The 12,162-nt window shown below is 40.9% G+C and overlaps 1 protein-coding gene across 1 annotated transcript in view; it reads left to right on the top strand.

Moving 5' to 3' along the window:
- Positions 1-6,713, top strand: part of GLUD1 (glutamate dehydrogenase 1) — a 41,233-nt gene extending 34,520 nt beyond the window's left edge. The window contains exons 13-14 of the mRNA XM_055080939.1: positions 4,355-4,417; positions 5,334-6,713. Coding sequence (XP_054936914.1) covers positions 4,355-4,417; positions 5,334-5,453 — 183 coding nt within the window. The 3' untranslated portion in view covers positions 5,454-6,713. The remainder of the gene's footprint in view (positions 1-4,354; positions 4,418-5,333) is intronic.
- Positions 6,714-12,162: the final 5,449 nt, after the last annotated feature.

The following is a 12,162-nucleotide window of genomic DNA, read 5'->3' as shown; positions in this document are numbered from 1 at the left end:
TATTCAGTCATGGGAAATAATTTAAGACTATATTGCAACATGGGGAAATGTTAAGGGTTTTGTTTTGAAGGAGAAAAGATGCTTTTGCCACTCTGGGTAACTCTCCTCAAAGAACCTTCCTCTTTCCCAGAACCATGTGTCTTAGTTCTGGTCCCTCCTTCTGGAACACCCAGACCCACTCCCTGCTTGAGTATCACATCTCAGTGGCTTTTCCTGAAAGTCCTCTCTGTCTGCCAGCATTTCATCCATCCTTCCATCACAAGTCACTTAGTGCGTTTATAGGCCCTGCTGTTGCTTTGGCTTTAAGATGGGATTCTTGCTCCTCCCAGTGGTCGCCCCATGTCCCAGCACATGCCTGCCACATAGTCAGACTGAAACCTGGGGAGGGAGTGAAGAGGACAGCCAATTGGTTAGGAAGACAGAGCCATGATGCCTTTCATTTTTATCCTTTTTAAAAATAATCTTTGCCCAATGTATCAGCCTTCCAGTTTTCAAATGCTTTCGGTGCTTCTAATTTTAGGCTTCAATGCTATTTCTCATCTCTTAGTGACTTATTTATTGCAGGAGTCTTGTAATAAGTGTCAGTTGAAAACCCAGTTTTTTCCCCCAGCTCCTTCCTTTTAGTTTCCCCCTCCCCAGCCATGCTGTGGCCCTGCCAGGACCTACATCATTGACCTGATCATCTTTTCAGTGTCCTTCATCATACCTGTCTTCACTTAAATTCCATTGACCATCATTACAGTCACTCTCTGGTCTTGTTTTGCTTCATCACACTCCCTTGTTAACACCTGAACAGGTGAAATGAAATCCGGCTCTCTGCCCCCTCCATTCCTCTGCTGTAGCAGGAGGCCCTGCTGACTCTTCCAACTTAAAGTAGGCTCTCAGCTGCCCAGCAGTTAAACTACTTTTCCCTGTTCCATTCATTCTCTCATTCTCTTGGTTAATTATATCATATTTTCTCCTTTTTTCTCTCCCTGCACTCCAGTTCATGACCTGGTATCTATTCACAGAAAAGTGAAGCAGTCAGGGAACTTCCACATCTACCCAGCTCCTGGTATCTGTACCCTGTCTTGTACTCTTGAGCAACTCTTTGTGCTTCCATCTCAGCCCGAGTCTTGTTCTGGGCGTTGGATGGCCTGTTTTCAGTCTCTCAAATGCACTGCTCAAGCAAACCTTCCCCTTTGTCTTGCATCATCAGTTTTCCCTCTATTCAGTCATTCCTATCAATGTAACAAATGCTGCCTGAAAAATATAAATCTTAATCCCACTTGCCCTTCCAGGTCTTGCTATTTTTATTTCCCATATAGCAAACCTCCTTAAGAGTTGTGTATACTCCGTCCCCAGTTCTTCTATACTCAAACCTCCTATTCTGCCCACCACTCCACCAAAACTGTTCTTGTCAAGGTAACCAGTGGTGGCAGCATCGCCACACCTAGCGGTCATTTTTCAGTCCTCATCTTACTTCACTGGTCACAGGTGATCACTCCCGCTGGAAATATTTCTTAGCTTCCAGGACACCACATCCTCCTGGGTTTCTTCCTGCTTCACTCGCCAGTCCTCCTGCTGATCCTTGTCATCCTGTACCTGTTAACATTGGAAGTCCTCAGTCCCTGAACCACTTCTCAGTTTGAATTCAAAATCTTGGTGATCTCACTCAGCCTCATGGTTTTTTATATGCTGTCTCCTCTAACTAGAATATAAACTCCAGGAGAACAGAGAATTTTCATTATTTTGTTTTCTGCTGTGTCCCCAGTACCTAGAAGAGTGCCTGGAACATAGTAGGTACTCAGTAAATGTTGGGTGAATGAATGAGTGGGTGAAAGGAACAGCAGTATTCCACTTGTAAAGCAAGTTTTCCTGTTCCTAACTTGGTAGAACAAAACAAAGCTTAACCCATATGTTTCTCTTTTTCTTTTTTTAAATTTTTTTTAAGATTTTAATTTAAGTTTTTGGCTGTGTTGCGTCTTAGTTGCTGCGTGCGGGCTTTCTCTAGTTGCAGCGAGTGGAGGCTACTCTTCGTTGCAGCGTGATGGCTTCTCTTACTGCAGAGCGTGGGCTCTAGGTGCGCAGGCTTCAGTAGTGGTGGCACGTGGGCTCAGTAGTTGTGGCTCGCGGGCTCTAGAGCGCAGGCTCAGTAGTTGTGGCGCGTGGGCTTAGTTGCTTCACGGCATGTAGGATCTTCACGGACCAGGGCTCAAACCCATGTCCCCTGCATTGGCAGGTAGTTTCTTAACCACTGTGCCACCAGGGAATTTCCATATGTTTCTTTTATTTTTTAAATTTATTTATTTATTATTAATCTTTGGCTGTGTTGGGTCTTCATTGCTGTGCACAGGCTTTCTCTAGTTGCAGCAAGCGGGAGCTACTCTTTGTTGGGGTATGCGGGCTTCTCATTGCAGTGGCTTCTCTTGTTGCGGATCACGGGCTTCAGTAGTTGCGGCACATGGGCTCAGTAGTTGCGGCTTGCGGGCTCTAGAGCGCAGGCTTAGTTGTGGCGCATGGGCTCAGTTGCTCCGAGGCATGTGGGATCTTCCCAGACCAGGGTTCAAACCCATGTCCCTTGCATTGGCAGGCGGATTCTTAACCACTGTGCCAACGAGGGAAGTCCCCCATATGTTTCTTTTTTTTTTTTTTTTAATTATTTATTTATTTTATTTATTATTTTTGTTTATTTATTTATTAGTTTTGGCTGTGTTGGGTCTTCGTTGCTGTGCGCGGACTTTCTCTAGTTTCTGCGAGCAGGGGCTACTCTTTGTTGCGGTGCGCAGGCTTCTCACTGCGGTGGCTTCTCTTGTTGCAGAGTACGGGCTCTAGAGTGCGCAGGCTTCAGTAGATGTGGCACGTGGGCTCAGTAGTTGTGGCTCACGGGCTCTAGAGCACAGGCTCAGTAGTTGTGGCGCACGGGCTTAGTTGCTCCTTGGCATGTGGGCTCTTCCCGGACCGGGGCTTGAACCCGTGTCCCCTGCATTGGCGGGCGGATTCTTAACCACTGTGCCACCAGGGAAGCCCCCCCATATGTTTCTTAATTGATATAAGTGTTACAGAAATGTACCTTTTTAAGTGAATAAGTATTAATTAGATAAAGTTCAGCATATATAAAAAGTGGCTCACGAACAACAAGTTTTTATTTGGCATATCAGGATGTGTTTGCTAGCTATATATATCATATTAAGAGTGGTGGTGAGGGGCTTCCCTGGTGGCGCAGTGGTTGAGAGTCCGTCCGCCTGCCGATGCAGGGGACACGGGTTCGTGCCCCAGTCCGGGAAGATCCCACATGCCGCGGAACGGCTGGGCCCGTGAGCCATGGCCGCTGAGCCTGCGCTCCGCAACAGGAGAGGCCACAACAGTGAGAGGCCCGCGTACCTCCAAAAAAAAAAAAAGTGGTGGTGATGGTTATTTGTCCTAACTTTAGAAAGCAGTCCAAAAAACAAATTAGATAGAGGAACCCATTGAAACAAACTGACTTATAGAGAAAATTGGCAAAGGAAAGAGAGGAGCTGATTTGGTGGTCAAAGATGCTGGGTTATATCCCAGCTCTAAAAATAGCTACCTGGGGACTTCCCTGGTGGTCCAGTGGTAAAGAATCTGCCTTCCACTGCAGGGAACATGGATTCGATCACTGGTCGGGGAACTAAGATCCCACAAACTGCAGGGCAACTAAGCCCGTGGGCCACAACTACTGAGATTGCACACCTCAACTAGAGATCCCATGTGCCGCCAACTACAGAGCCCATGTGCCACAACTAAGACCAGACACAGCCAAAAATAAAATAAAAAAGTAAAATTAAATTTTAAAAAAAGCTACCTGTAACTTTGGCCAACTTCTGTTTCCTCATCAGAAGAATTAGGGTGGTTAATTATGAGCTGCTAAGATCCCTCCAGCTTTAAAGTTTGTGGCATCGCTGAATATACAGGCAGGATTCTACCCCACAGCTGCTATTGGAGGTAGCTGGATTCTTTTTGGTGCCCTGTGTGGTGTGCTGGGGAGTGGAGATGAATGTACCCTGACACCAACAGGGTAACATGTTGTTGTGGTCTGCATCTCAGATGGTTGGTTGACCGGTGCTGAGCCCACTACTTGGCCTATGTTTCTTGGTCCATACTTTCCTGTGGTGTTTTACCATGATATTAATTTCATGAGTATTTGTTTGCTGTCAGATATAGTGAAAACTAAATTGTGGTTAAAACATGACTACTTAAATAGGTATCAAGATACTATACAGAAATTAAGTATATCTTTCCTGAAAGACAAAAAACAATTCTATCTGGCTGTATATTGACTTAAGAATCCTTTATGCTCTTATAGGTGAAGCATGTCTTTATGGTTTTGTTAAACTATTCTTTTTCCTAACAGGGTGCCTCTGAGAAAGACATCGTGCACTCTGGCTTAGCTTACACCATGGAGCGCTCTGCCAGGGTATGTACACAGATGCTGTTTGCGTTTCTGGTAGTTACGTGAAGTACAGCTCAACTGTGTCATCTCAGCTGCCAGATTGTGTGTGCAGTGACAGAAAATAGCGATGTGTTTAAATGTTCCAAAACATGTGCTTTTTCAGTCTTAAATGATGGGCGTTGTTTTTAGGATCTTCCATATGTTTTCCAGACTTTGGGAAATAATGCCAAGTTAGAAGGAATCATGTTTAGCTTAGTCAGCCAAACTGGGTTGCAGCTTAGTGCACCACTCTGTTATAGCTACAGGAAGCTACCTTACTACATAGAATTTGGTATACGTGAAAGGTTTGTTTTTTGACCACTTGATCCTTATTTCAAAGCCTTAAGCACAGTTCGAGTCCAGTTTTCTTAATTTCTTTTTGAGTTCAGATTCTATCCACTTGGCATCAAGTTGAAATAGCAGAAGCAGATATTAATTTTGTTAATTTTTTGAGATAATTAGCATACCATAAATTCACCCTTTTAAAGTATATAATTTAGCAGCCTTCAAGTATGTTCACGAGGCTATGTAGCCATCACCACTCACTCCAGAACATTTTCATCACCCCATCCTTAGTTCATTTAAGTTATCACAGTGTATATCAGACTTGATCCAGATTACAGGATGTCTAAAGGGCACAGAGATAACTCACATCTTAAATTCTAAAGAGCAACATCTTCCTGTCACCTAAACAGTAGTTTGTATTAATTCCAGAGAATTGGTCCTTCCTGACTCGAGGTTGTTTCACTGCCTGAGTAGTTTCTCTTTGGCTACCCAAGTCCGGTCCTGAAGTGGTACTAGCGTAACTTGTACCAGGCTGTTATGTGCCTTGTGTGTTCATGGCCTGGCTACTTGAGTCAGGGTCACATCCCATCTCCACATCACATCTCTTTCATTTCAGCAAATCATGCGCACAGCCATGAAGTATAACCTGGGATTGGACCTGAGAACAGCTGCCTATGTCAACGCCATTGAGAAAGTCTTCAAGGTGTACAATGAAGCTGGTGTGACCTTCACATAGACCAGACCAGACTGCAGCTGACTTCACTACCCTCTTCACCTCTTCATCTGCAGACCTATCACAAGTTTACATGTAACCACAGAAATCTCTCTCTCATGACTTAATAGATGATGGACACCATTCTCAACAAGTCAATCCAAATCAGCCCCTTGAGAAAAGAAGTTAGGGGATCATAAATAAGCTAATAAGTGATAGTAGAAATTAGCTATGTCAGAGAGCCATTTGGGCATTTTGCCTTTAAATAAAGTCGTTTCCCCTCTGCCTGTGCTGCCTTGTTCCATGGCTGTTTCCCAGCACAGTCAGCTGTAGCCCTGGGAAAGCACCCTTTGTCCAAGAGCAGTCAGTCACTTGCCACTTCAGCTCTGGACAGATCTATCAGGTGCTTTGACACATGTAAGAAGCAGGTATATGGCATTTTCAGGAGGTAGCATGGTCCTCAAGTGAGTTATTGGTATTTTACATCAGCAAAATAACTCAATTTTATAGGTTACAAACAAAACTTTCTCTTTATGCATTTTATTCTTTTAGAATAAAATAAGTACATGCTGCTGTAATAAAATTGCCTTTAATCACTTAACAAGCCTAACCTTGACTCAAGCAGTGAATGCCTGTAAACATAATAAATGAAAAAAGCTAGTATTTTTATAACATAAAACAGTATCATTTATAACTTATCAATTGCATATTGTCATCCAGCAAAAATAAAAAGCCTGGTAGAGAATTAAGTTATCTTCATACCTGCAAATGTTGGAGGCTATTTTTGTTAAGACTGTCGGAATTTACTAACCACAATTATGACATATAGTCCGAAGAATGCAGTAACCTCCTTATCATGTTAATTAATTGTCCTCTTTTGAAGATCTATTGTGTTGATTAATTGAACAATAATTCAAGTAGAGTGCCCCAGAAAAAAACCACTTGGGCTCCCTCTTTGGAGTCTGGCTGGCGGCTCTGAGCATTGCCAATGGCCCCGACTCGCCCTGACTTTTTGTCCTCATTTAGAGGCCTCATCTTCTGCACACGGCTTCATTCCCAGTGGGCTGGAAACAACCTGGGGTTATGTTTTGTTCGGGAGTTGTTTGGCCAGGGCCTTTTGAACAGTAGTGTCCCAATGAAGTACTAGATATTATTTATGTAAGAATTAGCTTTTCTTTTTTTTAACAATAATATCCTTTCAGAAATTTCTAACTACTTTGTAACTGCATGACTCAACCTGGTGACAAAAGCAGTTATTAAAAAGACTACCTTTTCCAAAGCTTATGTTTCTTTTCTGTGTTTTTGTATTTGATACAGTTGTCTCTTTTAGTAGATGATAAAACTATAATTGGGTTTCTGAAATTTTTGAAACCACCACCTATATAACATTTCTTTCCATAATGTTTTGAGCTGCCAAAATTTTATTCCTTGAATTCTTTTGTGTTTCATTCTGTGAAACAATATCAATGGCTATTCTTGGGGAAGAGGTTCTAGTGCTTAAAGCTGATATACGAACATAATTTATATACCTTTTTATACATAGGTACTTTTTAACAAAGGAAGGTTTCATTGATTATGGTTCATTTTTAATAATTTAGCCACGATATGTAACAAGATGATACTAACTGTAATCAACAGAAGTGGATTCTAGACCTGATTCCACCAGCTTACACAGCTGCCAAATCTGAAACATAACTTTCAGCTGGATTTTGTGTCTGTTTTGTCCTGATTCTGCCTTTCCATGGTTCTGAGCATCAGGTCAAGGAGTAGATAAACAAGCCCATGGCACCTAGCCTTCCTGAGCACAGTGATATCTACTTGCACTCTAGATGGAACATTAAAATAGGGGAGAGGGACTTCCCCTAGTGGTCCAGTGGTTAAGAATCCACCTTCTAATGCAGGGTTTGCCAGTTCAATTCCTGGTCAGGGAACTAAGATCCCACATGCTGCAGGGCTACTGAGCCCACGCGCCACAACTAGAGGTAAGCCCGCATGCCGCAACAAAGAGTCCATGTGCTGCAACTAAGACCCGACACAGCCAAATAAATATTTTCAAAAATGAATAAAATAGGGGGAAAGTGATGTGAAAGCAAGTTCCAGAATGTTTGGAACAGTACCATGTGGGTCAGTAGAGTCAGGTCACGTGAAAGCAGGATGATAAATCTTAGTGTGGCCTTTGGCTAACATATTGGGAGTATTTGTAGTGGTATTTTAAAGACATATATTAATGGGTGTTACTGATATTGTCAGAAAACTGGTATTGTTCATACTAGCTATATAAAGGCAACAGCACTAGTGTGTCAACTTTGGTTCCTGGAGTTTTGAGTTAGAAGAAAATTCTGGTCAATTACTCTTGGTTTCACTGAAATGTTCTAATTTATCTGCTTATAAAATTCTTTTTAAAACTTATGTATAATACTCTAAAGTTAATTGTTTCTGAAATAGCCATAGATGGCTTTTGTAGCACTTATTTAACTGTTGCCTCAAACCCCTACACCAGAATGTGTTCTAATTACCCCTTGATAGTTGAAGCTTAGAGAAGTTATAAAAAAAAAAAAAAAATCAAGTTTTAAGAAAGCCTGCATCTTAATTCACAAGCTTTAAGTAAATTACCTATTCCCTAAACATCCCTGGCAGGCTTTCTCAGCCCTGCTACGTGTAAGGCCGTCAAAGCATGGCACATGAAGAAAACTACATCTGTGAACCTTGCACAGAAACCTCTGCAAAAGTTTTATTTGTAATATGTGTGTTTTTAATTTTTTTCACAACTCTTACTGGCTTCTTTTTGCTTGTTTTTTTTAATCAAAGCTTACACGTAGTGTAAACAGGATTTCTCAACCTCAACACTGTTGACATTTTGGCCAGGTAACCCTTTGTTTGGGGGACAGTCCTGTGCATTGTCGGATGTATAGCAGCATCTCTGACCTCTACCCATTAGAGGTCAGCAGCATCCCTGAGTTGTGACAATGTATTCAGATTGCCAAATGTCCTGTCAGGGACAGTCACTCCCTATTGAGAATTACCGGTGTTGAGAGCCAAATAGTTCTATAAGGCTTACTGTGAACTATAGTATTATACTGGTCTCTTAACACCTATGAGGCTAGTATTACCCTTATACCAAAGCCAGACAAAGACATCACAAGAAAAGAAAACTGCCCTTATACCAAAGCCAGACAACGTATTACCCTTATACCAAAGCCAGACAAAGACATCATAAGAAAATTACACACCAACATCCCTTGTTAACATATATATAAAATAGTTAAACAAGGTCCTACTCTATAGCACACGGAACTATATTCAATATCCTATAATACCAGTCAGAAAGACAACGTATTACCCTTATACCATAGCCAGACAAAGACATCATATGAAAATTACACAACAACATCCCTTGTTAACATATATATAAAATAAACAACAAGGTCCTACTCTATAGCACACGGAACTATATTCAATATCCTATAATACCAGTCAGAATAGTCATCATTAAAAAGTCTACAAATAATAAGTGTTGGAGAGGGTGTGGAGAAAAGGGAAACCTCTTACACTGTTGGTGGGAATGTAAATTGGTGCAGCTGTTATGGGAAACAGTATGGAAGTTCCTCAAAACTAGACTTGCCATATGATCCAGCAATCCCACTCCTGGGCATATATCTGGACAAAACTAATTCAAAAAGATACATCCATCCCTATGTTCATAGCAGCACTACTTACAATAGCCAAGACATGGAAACAACCTAAATGTCCATTGACAGATGAGTGGATAAAGATGTGGTGTACAATGGAATATTACTCAGCCATAAAAAGGAATGAAATAATGCCCTTTGCAGCAACATGGATGAACCTAGAGATTATCATACTAAGCAAAGTAAGAAAGACATATGATATCACTTATATGTGGAATCTAAAATATGACAAATGAACATATCTACCAAATAGAAACAGAACAGATTTGTGGTTGCCAGAGGGGGTAGAGGAGGGAAGGATTGGGACTTTGGCATTAGTAGGTGCAAACTAGTATATATAGGATGGATAAACAAGGTCCTACTGTTTAGCACAGGGAACTATATTCATTATCCTGTGATAAACCATAATGGAAAAGAATATATATGTGTGTGTGTGTGTATATATGTATATGTATAAACTGCGTCACTTTGCTATACAGCAGAAATTAACACAACATTGTAAATCAACTATACTTCAGTGGAAAATTTTTCTAAAAGAACACTGCAGGAGAAAAAAATATATCCTGTAATAAACCATAATGGAAAAGTATATATAACTGAAAAGTATAAGTATTGCTGTATACCAGAAAATAACACAGCATTGTAAATCAACTATACTTCAATAAAATAAACATATCCCTTAGTAACACAGACACAAAAATACTAAGAAGCCAAGTCCAAGCTCATAAGTATCATACATATATCATGACCAAGAATTTCTCTCAGGAATGCGAGGATGGTTCAACATAAGAAATCAATCTGAAACCCTTTCCACGAAGATGGCACCAAAGGCGGAGAAGGAAGCCCCTGCCCCTCCCAAAGCCAAAGCTAAAGCAAAGGCTTTGAAGGCCAAGAAAGCTGAAAGGCATCCACCACCACAAACACTGCCATAAAAAAAAGATCTGGCCATCACCCACCTTCCAATGGCCCAAAACACTGCAGCTCAGGGGGTAGCCCAAATATCCTCAGAAGAGCGCCCCCAGAAGAAACAAGCTTGACCACTATGCCATCATCAACTTCCCCCCTCACCACTGAGTCAGCCATGAAGAAAATGGAAGACAACACACGTGTTCATTGTGGATGACAAGGCTAACAAGCACCAGATTAAACAGGCTGTGAAGAAGCTCTATGACATTGACATGGCTAAGCTCAACACCTTGATCAGGCCTGATGGAGAGAAGAAGGCATATGTTTAACTGGCTCCTGGCTACAGTGCTTTGGATGTTGCCAACAAAATTGGGATCATCTAAACTGAGTCAGCTGGCTAATTCTAAATATAAAAGTTTTCAGTATAAAAAAAGTCTAATAAACCCCATTAATTGAACAAAGGGGGGGGGAACACATAATCACTGTGGAAAAAACATTTGACAAAATTCAAGACCCTTTCTAAACATAAAGGACATTTATGAAAAACCCACAGCTAACATCATACTTGCTGAAAAATAGAAAACTTCCACTGAAGAGGAACAAGATTCTTGCTTTCACCCTGCTATTCTACATTATACTGGAAGTCCTGACCGGAGTATTTAGGCAAGAAAAAGAAAAACCATCTGAATTGGAAAGGAAGAGAAACTATTTTGCAGATAACATGATTCTACATATAGAAAATCCCATAGAACACACACACACTCTACTGGAACTAAAACAAATTAAGCAAAGTTGCAGAGTACAAGACCAACACTCAAAAATAAGTTTTCCTATGCATCAGAAATGCACAATCTGTAAAGGAAACTAAGAAAATTCCATTTACAATAGCATATGAAAGAAGAAAATATCTGGGAATAAGTTTAACCAAGGAGTTGAAACCCTTATAAAACTACAAAACACTGTTTAAACAAAAGAATACCTCAATAAATGGAAAGACTTCCCATGATTATAGATTGGAAAACTTAATATTGTTAAGTTGGAATTACTTCTCAAAGCAATCTATAGAGTCAAAATTCCAATGGCATTTTTTGCAAAAAATAGAAAATCTGATTCTAAAATTAGTGTGAAACTGCAGGGACTTCCCTGGTGGCACAGAGGTTAAGAATCTGCCTGCCAATGGTCCAGGAATATCCCACATGCCACGGAGCAACTAAGCCCATGTGCCACAACTACTGAAGCCCACGCACCTAGAGCCTGTGCTCCACAACAAGAGAAGCCACCGCAACGAGAAGCACGTGCACCACAACGAAGAGTAGCCCCTGCTTGCTGCAACAAAACTGCAAGTGGCTCCAAATAACCAAAATATTGGGGAAAAAAAAAAAAAGCAACAACAACAAAAAAGCTTGGAGTTCTCACACTTCCATTTCAAAATGTAATACAAAGCTACAGTAATTTAAACAGTGTGGTACTGACTGACATACAAACATATGGACCAACGGAATAGAACTGAGAGTCCAGAAACATCTATGGTCAATTGATTTTTAACATTGGTGCCAACACCATTTGTATTAGTTTCCCAAGGCTGCCTTAAAGTACCACAAATTGGATGACTTAAAACCACAGAACTTTGTTGTCTCATAGTTTGGGAGGCTATAAATTGTCAGCAGGGCCTTGTTCTCCCTGAAACCTGAAGGGGAGAATTTCTTGCCTTTTCCTAGCTTTTGGTGGTAACCATCAATCCTTGGCATTCTTTGGCTTGCAGCTGCATTACTCCAATCTCTACTTCTGTTGTCACATGGCCATCATCCCTCTATGTGTGTCTCTTATAGGGACACCAGTTATATTGGATTAAGGGTCCACCTTACTCCAGTATGACCTCATCTTAACTAGTTACATCTGCAATGACCATATTTCCAAACAAGGTCTCTTTTTCAGGTACTGGGGGTTAGGACTTTAACATATCTTTTTTGGGGCAACTCAATTCAACACATAACACCATCCAATGAGAAAAAGAATAGTCTCTTCAACAAAAGGCATTAGGACAACTGGATATCTACATGCAAAGGAACAAATTTTGACTTCTTCCTCACTCCATATATAAAAATTAACTCAAAATGGATCAAAGACCTAAGTATAAG

The sequence above is a fragment of the Physeter macrocephalus genome, chromosome 20, assembly GCF_002837175.3.
Source record: "Physeter macrocephalus isolate SW-GA chromosome 20, ASM283717v5, whole genome shotgun sequence".
NCBI lineage: Eukaryota > Metazoa > Chordata > Mammalia > Artiodactyla > Physeteridae > Physeter > Physeter macrocephalus.
The sequence above is the reverse complement of the archived record's forward strand: the minus strand, read 5'-3'. Positions and strand labels throughout refer to the sequence as shown.